The sequence below is a fragment of the Cryptomeria japonica genome, chromosome 8 (assembly GCF_030272615.1).
Source record: "Cryptomeria japonica chromosome 8, Sugi_1.0, whole genome shotgun sequence".
Lineage (NCBI taxonomy): Eukaryota > Viridiplantae > Streptophyta > Pinopsida > Cupressales > Cupressaceae > Cryptomeria > Cryptomeria japonica.
The window spans coordinates 269,527,094-269,542,851 of NC_081412.1; the positions used below are offsets into that span (position 1 = coordinate 269,527,094).

General features: G+C 36.4%; 1 protein-coding gene across 2 annotated transcripts; it reads right to left on the reverse strand.

The window, feature by feature from the left end:
* Positions 1 to 11,922: 11,922 nt before the first annotated feature.
* LOC131072425 (ABC transporter G family member 4) lies at positions 11,923 to 15,377 on the reverse strand. 2 transcript variants are annotated; one of them, XM_058008568.2, is made up of 3 exons: positions 15,126 to 15,377; positions 14,494 to 14,670; positions 11,923 to 14,353 (listed from the first exon to the last, which is right to left on the reverse strand). In XM_058008568.2, exon 3 carries the CDS (start codon positions 14,286 to 14,288, stop codon positions 12,123 to 12,125), a length of 2,166 nt encoding a protein of 721 aa, XP_057864551.1. In that variant the 5' UTR covers positions 14,289 to 14,353; positions 14,494 to 14,670; positions 15,126 to 15,377; the 3' UTR covers positions 11,923 to 12,122. The 2 variants fall into 2 exon arrangements, with proteins under 2 accessions (XP_057864551.1, XP_057864552.1); XM_058008569.1 differs by having other exon boundaries at positions 14,489 to 15,377.
* Positions 15,378 to 15,758: the final 381 nt, after the last annotated feature.

A 15,758-nucleotide genomic window follows, 5' to 3' on the forward strand; every position in this document is an offset into this window, starting at 1 on the left:
ATCCCATTTTTTCCACAATGCTTTCCCCTTTGATATATTTCTCTTTCATTGCCTCATTGACTGCACCTAATATTTTAGGGACTATAGTAGTTGTTTGAGTGGGCTCAACCTTAGGCTCATACTGATCAACATCTTCACTCCTATCATATGATGTTGTGGGATGCTCCATATTCCACAATTTGCTAAACTCTGCATCCTCATCGATGCTCTCAAATTCTGCACTTGTCTTTGGTTCATCGAGATTCCTCCTCATAGTCCAAAAATCATTTATTTTGGTTTGAGTCCAATAATTCTCTTTACATTCATGCAGAATTGATTTGGGAATAGTTTTCTTAGATGGATTAGCAGATTTTAGGTAGAAATTGTAGGACCTCCTATTTTGGATGCCCTGGCCCTCCTCTGTTGTCATCTGTGTATGCAATGCCATAATTTGTGATGAAATTTCTTCTGTTGAAATGTTATTGTCAGCTGCAATTTTCTCCATCTCTTTTTTAATCTCATCCCAGGAGTCCTTGTTTCTAAGCTTTTCTAGCAATGGTTTACTTTCATGTTGACATAATGCTCAAGAGTTCCCATTTTTCTTAAACCTTGCTTGAACTACACAGATTGGATCATACTACCAGAGACCCTCATCACCAAAGTTAAAAACTGTCGAAAAATCAGGTGCCACATTGAATGCTTTTCTCTCAAATGTGAACCCTCCACATGAGAAAGGCAAGGAAGGAAATATGCTCTTCTTTTGCTGACCATGGAAGTGCCTATATGTGCTCTCCAATTGCCGTACATACTCTAATGCAAATACCTTCTCTGTCACATGTATTGGAAGTTTGTATGGTTTTACTGTCGATCCGTAAAACCTTAACACGGTGAATTCTTCCATGAAGAACCAGTCAGCCAATTCTATTTGACTTCCGAGTTGAATGCAATCTCTACAAGACACAGGCAACCTAGGCATTGGAGTGCTTGTAATTTCATTATACATTGGTGCCAAAAAGAAGTCTACAAAATGGTTGTAGTTCTTTCTGTTATCATGCATCCTTATCTTTGGGGTCCAATCATATATTGGGCACTCTATTCTCTTCCTAGTCTTCTCATCAATCTTATAGCTCACAATTTGAAGCTTGTTGGTCTCAAATATTGCACGATACTTGGATAGAAGGAGATAACACAAGTAGGATGAGAACCTAAATGTCTTACAGGAACCTTTTTTGATCATTAGTAATTGTTTTTGCATGGATTTTACAATGTGCTCAATAAAATTATATCTTACTGGTTGACCTGCACAATGGATATTATAAATCATTTCAAGAAGGCTTGCACCCACTTCCCTATCATTTTGCAATCCCAGGCAAAACGACAACAAGGAAATAGTATCCCCAACCCATGGAACAAAAATTTTAGAATCATAAGGAGGCTTATGATTCTAATCCAACACAATACCATTACCAATCTTTATTAGAGCTTTGATAAATGAATCTCTGCGACTTGGATCGAGACTCTTATAATTCCCTGCCAGCTTTTCAAGGTCAATTTGGATGTTTGAATTTTGGGCTTCAAATCCTAGGTTCAACAAACGAGCAAATTCTCCCTCATTTATGGATAGAATTTCCTCTTTTGTATTTCATTGACAATTGCTTTTTTATCTTCATCATAATTTTCAGCATAGACCATGACAAAATCAGGGCAAGAGAATACTTCAGGTAACACCATGCTTCCCAATCCAACATCCCACGATGCGATTTTATTTGTTTTTTGTTGTAACATTGGATTGAAAATAGTAAATTTTGCCTTGGATGCATCTGCCACCTTACTAGACAATGTATATCTAATATCTATGATATGCTTTTCACCATGGATAGCAGGGTCATAAATATCATGGTATTTTTCAGGGAAACCTGGTGTTTTAACCAATTCGGTTAGGTACATTTTGTTTTTCACTTGGCTTCTTGTTGAACTACTGCTTCCCGTTTTCCCCATCACTATTATTGTTAATAATTCAAAATAATGCTAGATAAAAACCTAAAAATGCTAACCCTCAAATTGGACCACGAGATTACCAAAAGCAAAAAAGGCGGGATGTAGGTGTTCTAGATTTTACCCAGAAATTGGAATTTCTATTTCACTAGATTAGCGCAGACAGTCTCTGTTGCAACTTGCATTCCTCAATCTAGTAGTTGTTTCTGAATCTCCCTTGATTTACAGGTTTGTCCAAGAAATGAAAGATGATTATGATTTACGAGTCTCTTATTTTGAAAACTCTAAAAAGTAAAAAAGTAAAACCTAAAGGGGAAAATATCTAGAATCATGTTGTAATTTTATTAATTATTATTAATAACTATTCAATGCCGAAGGACAAAACATTCACTACTTCAGTATAAATTCTGAGGACATTAAATGTAATACGTTCAATTCCGGGCGAAGTTCTCCCAAACGTGTTCACTTCCCACATTCAGGCCGAAATCCACCCTAAATCATTGATCTTTGCTCATCCAACGGATGAGGGACCAAGGTACCTGTTGTGACTTTACGGGTCTATTTTTGAAGTCTGTTTAATAATTTTAAACTTCCACCCGTAAAAAGTGCTTTATAGACTTACTTATATTTAATTAAATTTAAAACATTTCAATTTCGGGTGAAGTTCTCCCAAATGTGTTCACTTCCCACATTCGGGCTGAATGCCACCCTAAGTTGTTGATCTTTGCTCATCCAACGAATGATGGTACCTGTTGTCAGTTGTCGTGGGTCCCATGACTTTTGCCAGTTTTCAGGCACGTCACCATACTCGTGTAACTTTTTTGGGCAAAGTTCTTAGAAATCTGTTCACTTCCCACATTCACCCTGAAATCCACCCTAAGCCATTGATCTTTGTTCATCCGACGATCGATGGTACCTGTTTTAAGATGTAGTGGGTCCCACAACTTCTGCCATTTTTCTGGCACGTCACCATACTCGTAGTTGTGTCACTTTTTGGGTTTGATTTTTAGTCTATTTAATCATTTTAAACCTTCACCCGAAAAAAAGCTTTATAGACTTAATTATATTTAATTAAATTTAAAATATCCAATTTTGGGTGAAGTTCTCAGAAAGGTGTTCACTTCCCACATTAGGGCTGAAATCCACCCTAGTCATTGATCTTTGTTCATCCAACGGTCAATGGTACCTGTTTTAAGATGAAGTGGGTCCCACAACTTCTGCCATTTTTCTGGCAGGTCACTATACTCGTGTCACTTTTTGGGTCTGTTTTTAAAGTCTATTTAATCATTTTAAAATTCCGCCCGAAAAAGAGATTTATAGTCTATAGACTATAGACTTAATTCTATTTAATTAAATTTAAAATGTTCAATTCCGGGCAATAGTTTGAGATAACTATTAAATATAATGTTAATATTATTTGTAATTAAAGATGTGCAATAGTTTGAGATAACTATTAAATATAATGTTAATATTATTTGTAAAAATTTGAAATTAAAAAATAGTATAAAACATGAAACTTAGTTTCTAGAATAAAACAAATAACTAAATATAAATATAAATTTTGATATACAATTTGAAAGGTAAAAGTTTAATATTAAAATGAAAACATTCAATATTAAATCTAAAATATTAATTTAAAGTTTAACAAAATTCTTTGAAAATATGTTTACGATATATAATTTTAAAAAATAGTTTAAAAATATATATAAAAGTTCAACATAAATTTAGTGTATTAATTTTAAAAATGTGCATCTGTAGTCCTCAACCTGTTAAGGTGAGCAAATTTAGAAAGTACAAATGCCAAGGTGGCAATTAATTGTTGCAGAAGGAGTTGTTTGCGGCATGTCGCACGAACGGAGGAAGGGGAGGATGGCAAGAAATCTTTTTCCTGATCTCATGGCATTAATGCCTTATTGCACATTCATTACCCGACCTATAAGATGGAGGCAGAATTTATTACCTTTTGATCTATGTACCAGTTTTTGCTTTGAAGCAGAAAAAATCTGTAGTTCGTAGAATCGTACCTTCTGTAAGACATTTTTTTCAGGAAGTGATTTTGAAATTGCAGGTGACCATGGAGGCCAATTTCACACTTCGAATAGATAAGAAGTTGGTGCCCTTTTTGGGCCAAGTATCTGATAAACGAATGCAAGGACTGTTTAGGTTTAAGGAGAAGTTGTGGGCGGCAGCTCAATTGATGCTTGTGGAGGAGGTGGTACATATCAGTCACCGGTATTGAACTAACATGGAGGTTTACTCTCTGATTCTGGCGTGGGCCTATGAATTCGAACTGGAGGTGGAAAAGGTAAAACTCACATTGGTCAAATTGATTGATGGGGAGTTTTTGATTAACCTGGATTCAATCTTGGAGTGGGTGGTGCTAGGAGTTGGCATTCAAATTAAGGAAGGGGATGACTAGGAGGAATTGCTTCCTTTTATTTGTGGTCCAGAGGATGAAATCAAATACCAGTGCCGTGAACGAGCCCGAGTGGGGTGTGAAGCGATGAAACTCTTTGTGAAATTAACGAGGGTGGATGAAGTCCTGAAGGCTTTGCGTGTGGTGGCAAGGATGGAGGCTGGTAGGGAATTGAGAGATAGCGCTGAAGAAGGAAGGGTCATACAGCTACTGGCAAGCTTGGAGGGCGACCTCAACTTTGGGTGCCTAAACTGTATTCCAAAAATGAAAGCTGAAGTGGAAAAAGGGAAAGCCAAAGCATTGACCTCTGAGGAGGGAAGGGATTGGGAGGAGGCGACCCAGGGGGATAGTGAGACTGAGTGAGTGGCCTATCGGCAATGAACTAGTTTTTTTGTCTGCTTGCTATAAGCTATGGGCAGTATGGTTTTCTCTCTGTCTGTGTTTATGCATGAATGACTGCAAATTTTGTATCTTGAAACTTTTGAATTAATAGAATGAAAAAACCTTTACTGATAAACTTTTGTATCTTGAAACTTTTGAACTTTTGTATTTTGAATGACTATATAGTATATATTTATAAAATTATAATCAACCATAATCAATGTACAAATAATTAATGGAACAAATTGAATTTTTTTTTATAGCATTACATAAAAAAGATCACGGTATTAAATTTATTTCCACTATTTAACAAATAATAGAAATAATAGAAATAATGTAGCTCATATTAAATTTGAAAGAAATTAATTAATAAAAATGAAATAGAATTATAGAAAGCATTTTTATATCCATAAGACTATAAGAGGCAAACTGAAACAAATTGGAATTTGAAAAATTATCATTAATATTTATGCTTTTGAAATTTACAATTTTTTCATCAGAGACTTGAGTCCCCCAAAAACTTAAAAGCCAAAATGAGTGAGCCACTAGCACTCAGCCTGTTAGGGTTCAAGGACATAGGAAAAAAAAACTATAGGGGGGCGAGGCTAGGGCACAGGTAGTGGAATTGTTTACAATTTTGCCCTAAGAATCTGGCCCTCCTTCCATGTAGAATTCTTCAGACAGCATAAGCTGAGAGAATTCTTCAAGCCACATGTAGTTTGGAAAGTCATCTAGGAGGAACCATTTCTGGAGGAAGTCCCTGCCAATCTGCACCCATTTTCTGTGACACGTCAGCTGCTCCGCATTCAGGTTTAGGAGAAACGGTTGCCTGGCCACTGGTAGTGTTTGGTGTGGGAGGATAAGCTTAGATAAATCACTCGCCTAAGGGATCCCCACCCCTACTTCTGCAAGAACGACAAGAGTAATGTCATCTCCAAGGAAGTCTTCCTTAAAAACCTTACTCAACAGCATCAGCATATCCAACTTGTCTCCTCCCAAGTCCAGAAGAGATGCTAAGAAGCGGGATGTAAGGTCCGTGTTAACACAGTACCTATTTTCATTTCGCAGAAATTCTCTGCCCAGCACCATCCGCACAGCCTCATTGGTGAACGACCCAACCTCCTTGCAAACTGATTGGAGGGTTGGGTCTCTAACGAAGCCTAGAAAGGCCCTCTGGTCCTCTGCAGAAATGCTTCTCAAGTGGATGGGAGTGTCCATCTTGAGAAAACAGATTAACAAATTAAACAACCTGAGCAGTGAGCCTATAAACCTAAAATACTGTGAGCTCTAACGATTTATCTACCAAATGGCAAAGGCTAATTGAAGATGAAAGAAGCAGAGATCGTATATAAATTGTTTAAGCTCTTGATTGTAATAATTACTTCTTTAACAGTATTAACTGCTATAAAAAAATTTAAATCTTTTGTATCTCTACAAATCTTTCCCATAAATGCACGAGTGTGCGAAATTGGAAACAGCTATGAACTAGTACCAAATTGGCAAGTATCATATTGGAAGTCGTGGGGATAGAGTGGATTGCTATAAGTGAATAGATATATATTAAATGAACGAAATTATCGATCGTGATTCGTGACATTTGATACGTGTCTATTGAATCCAATTCCATTCTGGGCACTTTCTGGTGAGATATGTTCTCTTCAGAAAATTGGGCCGAAATAAAACTTCAGCCATTGATCTACGATCATCGAATGGTTTAAAATCATTGATAGATTTTAGGTATGTGTCACCCTTTACATGTCAAAGAGGCCGCGCTTATTGATACATCGTGCAGAGTCCGGACTCAATGTATTATGTGATGTGATGTACTGATGTGATGTGATGTGCCTTGTCTATTAATGGCAATGAATTTATGAAATCGCCAATGAATTATATAATGTACCATAAATAACAAAATATTCGCCAAAACAAATTAAATAATTTTCAAGCAGTGGATAAAAATCGCCAATACATTTAAATAATTTTCAAGTGGTGGATAAAAATCGCCAATACATTTAAATAATTTTTCCTTCGGAGTAAAATTTTTCGCTCATACAATTATATATTTGTTCCTTTTACCAATAATTATTCGCCTCCCACAATAAATATTTTCCCCATAGAACAAGGTATTGTTTGCCAGAAATTTATGGCATTTTTGTACCCTAGAAAAAAAATTGCCAGTACAAAATAATTTTTTCATCATTTTGAAAAAAAATTTCGCCATTGATATGAAAATTTCCCCCCAAAAATAATGTCTGATTCGCCAAGATTTTACACAGTTGCCCGGGGGATTTCTTAAAGTTATCCCTGAAGCAAATTAACCATATCAAACATAACCACAAAAACATTCACCACTTGACACAATGATTTTGACATGGAAACCCAAATGGGAAAAACTACGGTGGGAATGAATACCCATAATTTTCTGAACTCTTATGAAGTTCGCCTTGTTAGGAGCCAAGCTTGTTAAAGCTTTACAATAACTCATGTTAAGAATAGATTCTGTTAGGGACAACCCAGTTAAGGGATTGACTATAATGCTCTATTAGAAGCAGTACCCTATTAGGAGTAACCTCGGTAGATGATTTGAAATCCAAGCTAATGGATCACCTGGTTAGAGGATTTAGATAACACTAAGCTTGTTAGAGCTTACCCGGTTAAGGGATTTGACTATTGTAATTGTTAGAGAACAACAGGGGTTTGCTGATCTGGTGAATATCACCACTCTGCTTGATCAGATCTTTTTCATGCTCCTATCTTCCTTTACACATACTGCAGATACATCATCTAGTTCGGTAACCAATCACTATTACATTCAACCAAAATTACCAACACACAACAAAACAATTCATCGACCTTATAAACAAAACAATAGGTCGATAACACATCACAAACCTAAGATCTCATAGAGATTACAAACAAATCGGTTCAAGTATGAACGTTGGATTACATAGCAATCAGTGCACATCATTCAAGATAATCTCGACCGCTCCTTGATCATCGCTTCATCGAACTCTGTAACTCATCACGCGGTTTCCATTACATGCAATGAACTTGCACATTCCCAAGATAAAACTGTTATCTCTATGCACCAAAAACCATTTGAAACTCTTCTCATACAACATGCATACGTGGCATAATCATTACCGCTCATCATTTGATCTTAAACCAATACAATCGATTCACCAAGCTCCATCAGTTGGGGCTTAGCATATCAACAAGTAGGGTTTACCGGTTGATCTCACTTCTTCTCTAGTAATACCGCTTTCCTTCACAAGCTTTCCTACCGGTTGCAAAACAATATTATTACAACGTCATTACCGATTAAAATTGACATCAATGACAACATAAAAGTTCATCAATGCAATCTTCATGCAAGTGCCAACAAACTCAAGTTACCAAAGAACTCTAATGTGATTGCATAATTGTAGCATGTTTTAATGATGATAAAATATGATTTGCTCAAGTGAATTGATGAGTAATTCCTTCATTCACATTGAGAACTTGAATATTTCCTAGAAATCAATCGCCCAGAAATTATGAAAAATGCAGTCTCAGTAAAACGACCATATCTCCCTCGTTTCTCAATGAAATTCAAAAATTCAAAATGATCTGGAAACTAATCTTGAAGGTATAAAAACCCTTTGGAGCGTTTGGGATGATTCACAACAGGGAGAGATAAGTATTTGATTGAAGATGATTGAGACAAAGATGGTGGGCTGAAGGACAGTAAGTTCAGTTTTGTCAATGTTTTGTAAACGCCCCCTTCAAAAGTGGATCTTGGATCCACATTCTTAGTAGATTGGTTGGGTAGATATGGAATGAGAATTCTATAAATATATTGTAATCAATCAAGAAAAGCGGGGATTAGAAAGACTTGTTTCAGCCTGAGGAAATAGAACAGACTAGTTTCATTTCCAGCAATGTATTTTCCAGAATTTCTTAGAGTAAATTTGAATATAAGCATGTATTTTATTTCCAGCAAGTGTTCCTTAGTTTATAATTTTCAATTCTTGCAAGTGTGCCTTAGATTAGCCTTTCCTTTCATGCAAGTGTGCCTTAGATTAGCTTTCATTTCCTGCAAGTTAGAATAGACTGTCAAATGAGTTTTCTCAATTCTCTATTGCATATAGCCATGAACACTGCCTTGGATTGATAAATTAAATGATGAGGATTACAATGACCCCATCAACAATCAACCATAACTACATATGGGAGAGGACCCAATACTTGAGCACTCTAAATTCTTGCTTGTTAAAATTTTACTTGCAAATTTTAAATCGCTCCCATTTTTTTACAACTTACTTGGTGAGTCCCCTACTTGTAACTAATATTTTAGGGACATCATCAAATATGATGCCACATTAACATGTTTTTTGTCAAAGTGTCCAAAAAGGCCCCCCAAAAAGTGAGACTCATACTTGTGCACTAAGTCATGTTTTATTGGTGCATTGATGTGCCATCACATGATTTGTTGCTTTTTAGATCTAAAGAATACATCTCATTCAATTATGGGTAGTCATCATCAACACTAACAACTTTAAAGTTGCAACTATTGGTGCAATATTGTTAAAAACATTAGGCATTAAATCAATAAGTACTATAAAAACTATTGGAATGTGCTCAACTAGTGAGTCCTCTCCCCTATTAATGATCAAAAAATAAATACACAAATTTCTTATCTCCTCTTTATCATTTGTACTCTTAATATTTCATTAACAATTTTTTTTAATTTAAACTCACCATTGAATTCTAATATTAAAATATTATTTACTAGCAATTGCACCTTGGTGTGCAATGGGGTACACTGAAAAGTTGTGGAAGGTCAGTAAAAAAATTTTTTGGTCTAAATGAATAATAAGAGGCCTTTTGAATCTAGCACATCAAACTTCAAAAAATGACAATTGTAGTAAAAAAAAATATACAAAATATGGGGAAACAAATCAAAATTTTGTCACTCAACATTTTTTGAAATCACATTTTTGTGCACTAAGTCATGTTTTATCAGTGCACCGATGTGGCATCACATAATTTTTTGTTTTTTAGATCTAAGGAATACATTTCATTCAATTATGGGTAGTCATCATCAACACTAACAACTTTAAAGCCATGACTATTAGTGCAATATTGTTAAAAAAACTAGGGATTAAATCAACAAGTACTATAACAACTATTGGAACACATTCAACTACTAAATCCTCTACCTATTTATGATCAAAAAATTAATATACAAATTTTGTTTCTCCTCTGTATCATTTGTACTCCAAATATTTCATTGACAAATTATCTAAACTCACAACTGAATTCTCATATTAAAATATTATTTACTATATAATTTACCATAATCATTTGTTGTAGAATACGTTTTATTCATATATTATTATATTTTCGTTCTTCCTTCTACAAAGTTAGCCTAATGATGTAGAATTTGTGCCTTTGAAAAAGAGGTCATAAGTTAAAATCCTATAGGGGGTAAGGTATGTATTGCTTGTTTGTAGCATAGTTGGGTGCTTCAGGCAAGGAGCATGGGATAGTCTCATATTGCTATAAGCTATTTGTAGACTCATACACCAGAACATAAAGTAGAAAAATAATATTTTTTCTTTCATTGGTTCAATCAAGGCAAGGACAGATACAACTTCTTTTTGAAAACTTGCACATAGTTTAATATTATATTCTTTGTATTATATGGAGGTACAAACGATAACTTAACTAATAAGCGTTGTATAATACTATGCACGATTCAGACCCGTGACTAGGTTGGTGGTGGAAGATATGGAAAGCAGTCCAGATAAGTAGATTAGATAGAGTGGGTCTACTGATAATTTACAGTAGTCAGGCCAACGGTTTTCCATGAATGGAATCAACGTAAAGCTAATATCAAATCAGTGTCGCGAAAGTTAGCTGGGACATGGTTCATATAATTGGCTGGACTGCAATTATCATAAACAGGGTGGTGCAATTGTTACTTTACGTGGTGAGAATAATGTCCAAAACAATAAAAATCAAATTCTAAACGTAATCGTCATTATTGTTGCTGTTTTTGTGAAAGATAATTTTTGATTTAGATGTATGTTTATTTATTTGTAAAGATAAATATAGAAATCTATATAATAAATATATTATTGTCACTGCTGTTTTTTAATTCAATTGTGAGAGATTTTTAGTGTCAATGTTTCAGATCTCACTCCAGATTCATCATCAAGATATTATATCAATATTTTAGATCACACTGTGCGATCTATCATTAAGATATTCAAGTACCAAATCCTTTTTCATCACTTATTAGAGATGATAGATTGTTAATTGCTAATGATAAAAATCTGATACAATAGAATCCAAAAATAGAATCCAAAAACAACGATAACAGCTTTGTCAATTGTGAAAATCTGATAGCATTGAATACAATATTACACTATAATTAATGGGATAGTCATAAATAAGGTGGTGCAATTGTTACTTTACGTAGTGAGAGTAGTATAGTAAAGCAAATCTTAATTGTAATTGTTACTTTGGACATCAAATTTTTCGAGGAAACTCAGCATTTCAATCGAATAGACAGTAGGCCCTTGATTTATATCATATAAAAGTCGTTCATAATTGGAGCATAAAGATGTACAACAGGGAGAAGAAAACAAATGACTTCTCTGCACATGGAACATGGTAACAATTAATATTAAAGCTCCATGCTTGTTCGTACATGCCATTCTGGAAATGGACAAGTAAAATCAATATGCTCGAACAGAAATACATTATTTCATGAGACGACCTCAGAAATATTCTCTCTCTATAGGTATTCACGGGCCAGAACAAACAAAAAAAATCAAAGCTTAAAAAAGATAACATGCCTTAAAGTTGGGAATAGGAGCTCTCGGATTCTGCACAGCAGTCTGACATGATATTAAGGATTTTGTCTGGTTCGGATTGGTGAACCAACTTACTGTTACCTATGCCTTGCACTGTAGTTCTAGTTGAGCTACCAGCCTACCAGTACAGTTTTGAAAAACAATGAAACAGATTTTGAAAATACAATGTATATGCACTACTCAGTCAGGGAACTTGAAAGTTGAAACCAAACTCAGATAGTCTCAAAGAGATTTGAATCATTTGATCTAGTTTATCCACTTGTTCAAGATGCAAAGAATACATCCATATCAGATAACAAAATTGCTTGTTTTATTGCATTTATTGAGCTGCAAGATACTCCTTTTTGTTTTATATAAGCATAAAAATCACTGGGAAACAGCAGAACCAAATTGCAGAGCCAGCTGCAAGGCCTTGGATTGCTTAACATGTTAAAGAAGCTTATTTTACATAAAGTTTCTAAATTGAAATAAGATATTAATATACCCACTTAGCGTTTGGCCTTGGAAGCCCTTCTCTTGAGGATAACATAACAAAGGATTCGATAAAATATGAAAAATCCCACCATGATCTCCACATTCATCCATTTTCGACCTTCCTGCAATCCTCTCTGTTTCAATATGTCCTGGCCTGTGAGTGCACATAGGTTCAGCTCAGGATACCATGAGAAGCATTTCTGTGATAGGCTAGAGTACTCATTTATGAGAAGGGAATCAAGTGGGTACTTGTAGAGAGATATATAATGCATGAAAATCCAATACTTGGGGATGTTATCTTTGGATATGAAATATCCCGAGAAGAGAAAGAAAGCTCCCAGTACGGTGAATATGAGAGAGTTCCCTGTGATGAAATCAGGTGCAAGGGCACTGAGAAATACTACTAGAGAATTGGCCATGAGAACAATAAGCCACACTGTGAACAAGAAGAATAAGAATGCATTGTATGTGTTACTGAGACCCACCAACCAATATACAGGAACTGCAAACAGTATAGCAACGATCAGCAGAAATGGTAAGAACACAAGAGTATTAGAGATGACATATGAGGAGACTCTGTAGGCTCCTCTGGATGTCTCTCTCATCAGAATCTGGCGTTCCTGGAGGAAAATTGGAAGAGCTTCAGTGGTTGATGACAAGAGAAATGTTAATGTGAATGCAAAAAACCCCAAGCGTTCATCCAGACCTCTTTGATTATAACCAACCTTTAAATACACACTTCCTAGGCCTAGTCCTGCAACTACTGCCTGCAGGGTTCTGGCAAGGAATAGCTGCTGTGTTCTGTAGATGATTTTACAGAACCTGGATGACAGGGTGCAGATTTCAGAGCACCTTGAATTTGCATAACTAACTGTGTCCCCTGCACAATCATCATCAACAACATACAAGGTATCATCCTGAGGAGAAGTACCCAGAAAAGGGTCTTCGATGCATAGTACTGATTCAATATCAAGTGCCATTAAGACTCCATCCTCTGCAGTATTTGCTGGTTTATCAAACCCAACCCCATCATGATCATAATCCTGTGCTAACATTATGCCTTCACTTATCATTTCCATGGCATATTCCAAGGCATTGAGCTGTGCAGGTATTTTTCTCCCCCCAGAGATAAGGGAATTCTGCAGGGATTCCAAGGACCCATGGTGGGCTACAGAGCCCTTGGAGAGGAGCAAGAGGGAGCTAATGAGGCTCAGAATCCTATAGCTAGGTTGATGAATTGTTAAGATAATGGTGCGGTTGTGGGAGTTTTTAGCCATGGCATGTAGCATCTCTACCACGTTCAAAGCTGCTGCACTGTCCAAACCAGATGTGGGTTCATCCAGCAGTAAGACTGCAGGGTCATGTATAACATCCACCCCTATAGAAACTCTCCTCCTCTCGCCCCCTGATACTCCTCTGATGCTTTCGTCACCAATTCGTGTATTTGAAACATGCACAAGACCAAGCTCAGATAGCAGAGATTCAACCTTGGCTTCTTTCTCCTCTTTGGATAATGAAGGTGGCAACCTAAACCTTGCACTGAACATCAGCGTTTCTTTCACAGTCAAGAGAGGCAGCAGGGCATCTTCTTGTGTTACATAGCCTGAAATCCTTCTAAACCATGAAGGATTCACTGGTTTATCATTCACCATAATGCGCCTGTCTAGTGGGTCACCCTTCTTCCTACTGAGCCTGATCCTACCTGCAAGAATCTCAAGCAAAGTAGACTTACCTGCACCACTTGGGCCAACTATGGCTAAAATCTCCCCTGGCTTCGCATCACAACTTATGTTCTTAAGTATTTGATGAACTGGCCTTTCGCTTCTGCAGGGATGAAACATGTAAAAACTTGGCTTGTCTATAACAATGCCGTACGACAGATTTCTTACTTTGATCTCGTAGGACTTCTTTCTCACCATAGCTGGAGGATGCAGCTGCTTCTTGAAATGAACATCATCTACTGATATCGGTTCCCCATTATCACCATCAACTGCTTCTGAGTTGGAGGAAGAGCTGATTGAATCTGTGGGTGAATCTGAGTTGGAGCAGAAAATGTTTGAATCAAACCTTTGACTGCATTCCAGATCCTTCTCATTCAATTTATCCTGGTACCCAAATGCCCCTGTTTGAGCAATGGGTGCCACTGGACGAAGCTTGACTTGAATACTATCAGAACCCATTTGATATCTCAGTAAAATATACAATTTATCATATACCAAAGCCTTTTGGGGGCTTTAAATTTGTTCTGCAAACCCAAACCAACAAAACATTAGACAGACTGAATCTATGCACCAAAAAGCAATTTTAACTACCAGAAAGCCAAAACATACTTCAAGCTAATACAGATAAAATACTCAAAAACCCATGCAGAAAAAAGAACCTCACAGATAGAATTGCTGTTTGCTGCCTCGGTTTTCTGCAGGCCCCTTGCCAAAATGAGAAGACCCACTCTGCCCAAAATGCTCTCTGTACTGGTGACACTTCAAAACCTGAAGCTTGCTTGCTACATGCCTTATTTTCTGAGTATCAAAACTTCAAACGAGCACAAAATATGGAGGACACCTGTAAAAATCCCCACAATCTCATTAATCAAATCACCCGTTTCCGTGTGAAATTTGAATGAGAAAAACAAGTGTGAGCAGCTACAAGATTGGCTACACTCTGCCAAGTTTAAAGACAAGGAATATATTTGCACCGATTTTCCTCCTAAATGTGAAATCTAGTGTCTTAAATGCAGAAGCGCATACAATGGCTGCCACCCCCTTGCATGAACCTATGATTGGTAACCCACACAGTGAGGCCCCCAATCGAATTCAATGCACCTGTCCTTCCTATAATCACCTCAAAAATTCTCTTCTTTCTCGATGAAATCCCGATACAGATAGGTAAGCTTCTTGACAAGGGACAAAACGTTTGGTGAATCAATTCCTCCTACTCTCTCTACCCATTTTCACTTTCATTGTTAGCATTGCTTCAAATTTATCCTCTCTACTTAAATGATTATCCTATCCACAAACCTTAGGGAAGATTTGAGTTGGTAGCTGTCCATGGAGTTTCTGCAATGAGGTCAAACTATATTTCTTGACGTTTTCATTTCAAAACTGGTTGGATGGATTGCTCACCAAATTAGTTGATTTCTTGTACAAGTTATGATAACCACCTTCACAAGCTCAGTTTAAGAATGGCCATGCACACGGCATGTACGTGGTCATGAATGGTGAAGTGGTGGCAGTGCCTTACAACTATGTGTGTGTGCTGTTTTGAAAATATTCCAAGCGGGTTTGTTTGTTTCATTCGTCAAATCCTGGATACCTAATAAACTAATCTTCCCCAAACAGGAAAAGCAGCTCCACCTCCAACTAAGTCACGGGCATTCTTAAACTTTGGAGGAGGGTTTTACGCGTTTTTTAGCTTCCAATTTTATATTACAAGACTCGCAGTTCCAAGAATCTTTGGGCCCTCAAGATCAAATGTTTTTATATTCAAAGAAACTTATAGTTTATCGATTTGGATGTTGTCCATATATATTTTAGGTATTTAATACAGAATTTTTTTATTTTTATTAAAAGGAGGCACATTTACTGATCTTAATTCTGAATCAAGCATTGATGTAGTAAATAGGGGAATTGTATCTATAGTCGTTATAGCTA

Excerpts from the sequence above, each read along its gene's own strand:
- LOC131072425 (XM_058008568.2), bottom strand. The coding sequence starts at position 14,288 with ATGGGTTCTGATAGTATTCAAGTCAAGCTTCGTCCAGTGGCACCCATT.